Here is a 1,262-nt window from a genome sequence, read left to right as displayed (position 1 = left end):
GTGTATTGAAGAAGGCGAGTTGGTTAGTCCGTCAGGAGTCACCATGGGGAAGAAGACAGCGTTGACAATATTGCTACTAGGAGTTCTACTCATCTCACACACTGTTACGGTAAAGTTGCACCCCGTTATCACACAAACACACACACACACACACACACAAACACAGACACACTGCTACGATAAGTTACATGTTGTTTTTACGCCATGTTCTTTTACATAATTTAATAATTTAATAATATAATTTAATACTCATATTCATGACCTGTATCTCCTGTCTCTGTCTAAAATGACCTGTATCTCCTATTTTGTTGCCTTACAACCTGGAATTAAAATTGATTTTTGGGGGGTTTGTATCATTTGATTTACACAGCATGCCTACCACTTTGAAGATGCAAAATATTTTTTATTGTGAAACAAACAAGAAAACTTGAGCGTGCATAACTATTCAACCACTCCAAAGTGAATACTTTGTAGAGCCACCTTTTGCAGCAATTACAGCTGCAAGTCTCTTGGGGTATGTCTCTATAAGCTTGGCACATCTAGCCACTGGGATTTTTGCCCATTATTCAAGGCAAAACTGCTGCATCAATTGGATTGAGGTCTGGGCTTTGACTAGGCCATTCCAAGACATTTAAATGTTTCCCCTTAAACCACTCGAGTGTTGCTTTAGCAGTATGCTTAGGGTCATTGTCCTGCTGGAAGGTGAACCTCCGTCCCAGTCTCAAATCTCTGGAATGTATGTTTGGGGAGTCTCCCACATGCGATTTGGCGAACACCAAACGTGTTTGCTTATTTATTTCTTTAAGCAATGGCTTTTTTCTGGCCACTCGACCGTAAAGCCCAGCTCTGTGGAATGTACGACTTAAAGTGGTCCTATGGACAGATACTCCAATCTCCGCTGTGGAGCTTTGCAGCTCCTTCAGGGTTATCTTTGGTCTCTTTGTTGCCTCTCTGATTAATGCCCTCCTTGCCTGGTCCATGAGTTTTGGAGGGCGGCCCACTCTTGGCAGGTTTGTTGTGGTGCCATATTCTTTCAATTTTTTTAATAATGGATTTAATGGTGCTCCGTGGGATGTTCAAAGTTTCATATATTTTTTTATAACCCAACCCTGATCTGTACTTCTCCACAACTTTGTCCCTGAACTGTTTGGAGAGCTCCTTGGTCTTCATGGTGCCGCTTGCTTGGTGGTTCCCCTTGCTTAGTGGTGTTGCAGACTCTGGGGCCTTTCAGAACAGGTGTATATATACTGAGATCATGTGAC

At 42.3% G+C, this 1,262-nt stretch overlaps 1 protein-coding gene across 1 annotated transcript in view; it reads left to right on the top strand.

The window, feature by feature from the left end:
* LOC311122864 (complement factor I-like) overlaps nucleotides 1–1,262 on the top strand; it is a 75,734-nt gene continuing 74,472 nt past the window's right edge. Inside the window, exon 1 of the mRNA XM_084197179.1 lies at nucleotides 1–109. Coding sequence (XP_084053305.1) covers nucleotides 44–109 — 66 coding nt within the window. The 5' untranslated portion in view covers nucleotides 1–43. The remainder of the gene's footprint in view (nucleotides 110–1,262) is intronic.

Source organism: Coregonus lavaretus, assembly GCF_964263955.1.
Source record: "Coregonus lavaretus genome assembly, contig: HAP1_SCAFFOLD_909, whole genome shotgun sequence".
NCBI lineage: Eukaryota > Metazoa > Chordata > Actinopteri > Salmoniformes > Salmonidae > Coregonus > Coregonus lavaretus.
The sequence above is the reverse complement of the archived record's forward strand: the minus strand, read 5'-3'. Positions and strand labels throughout refer to the sequence as shown.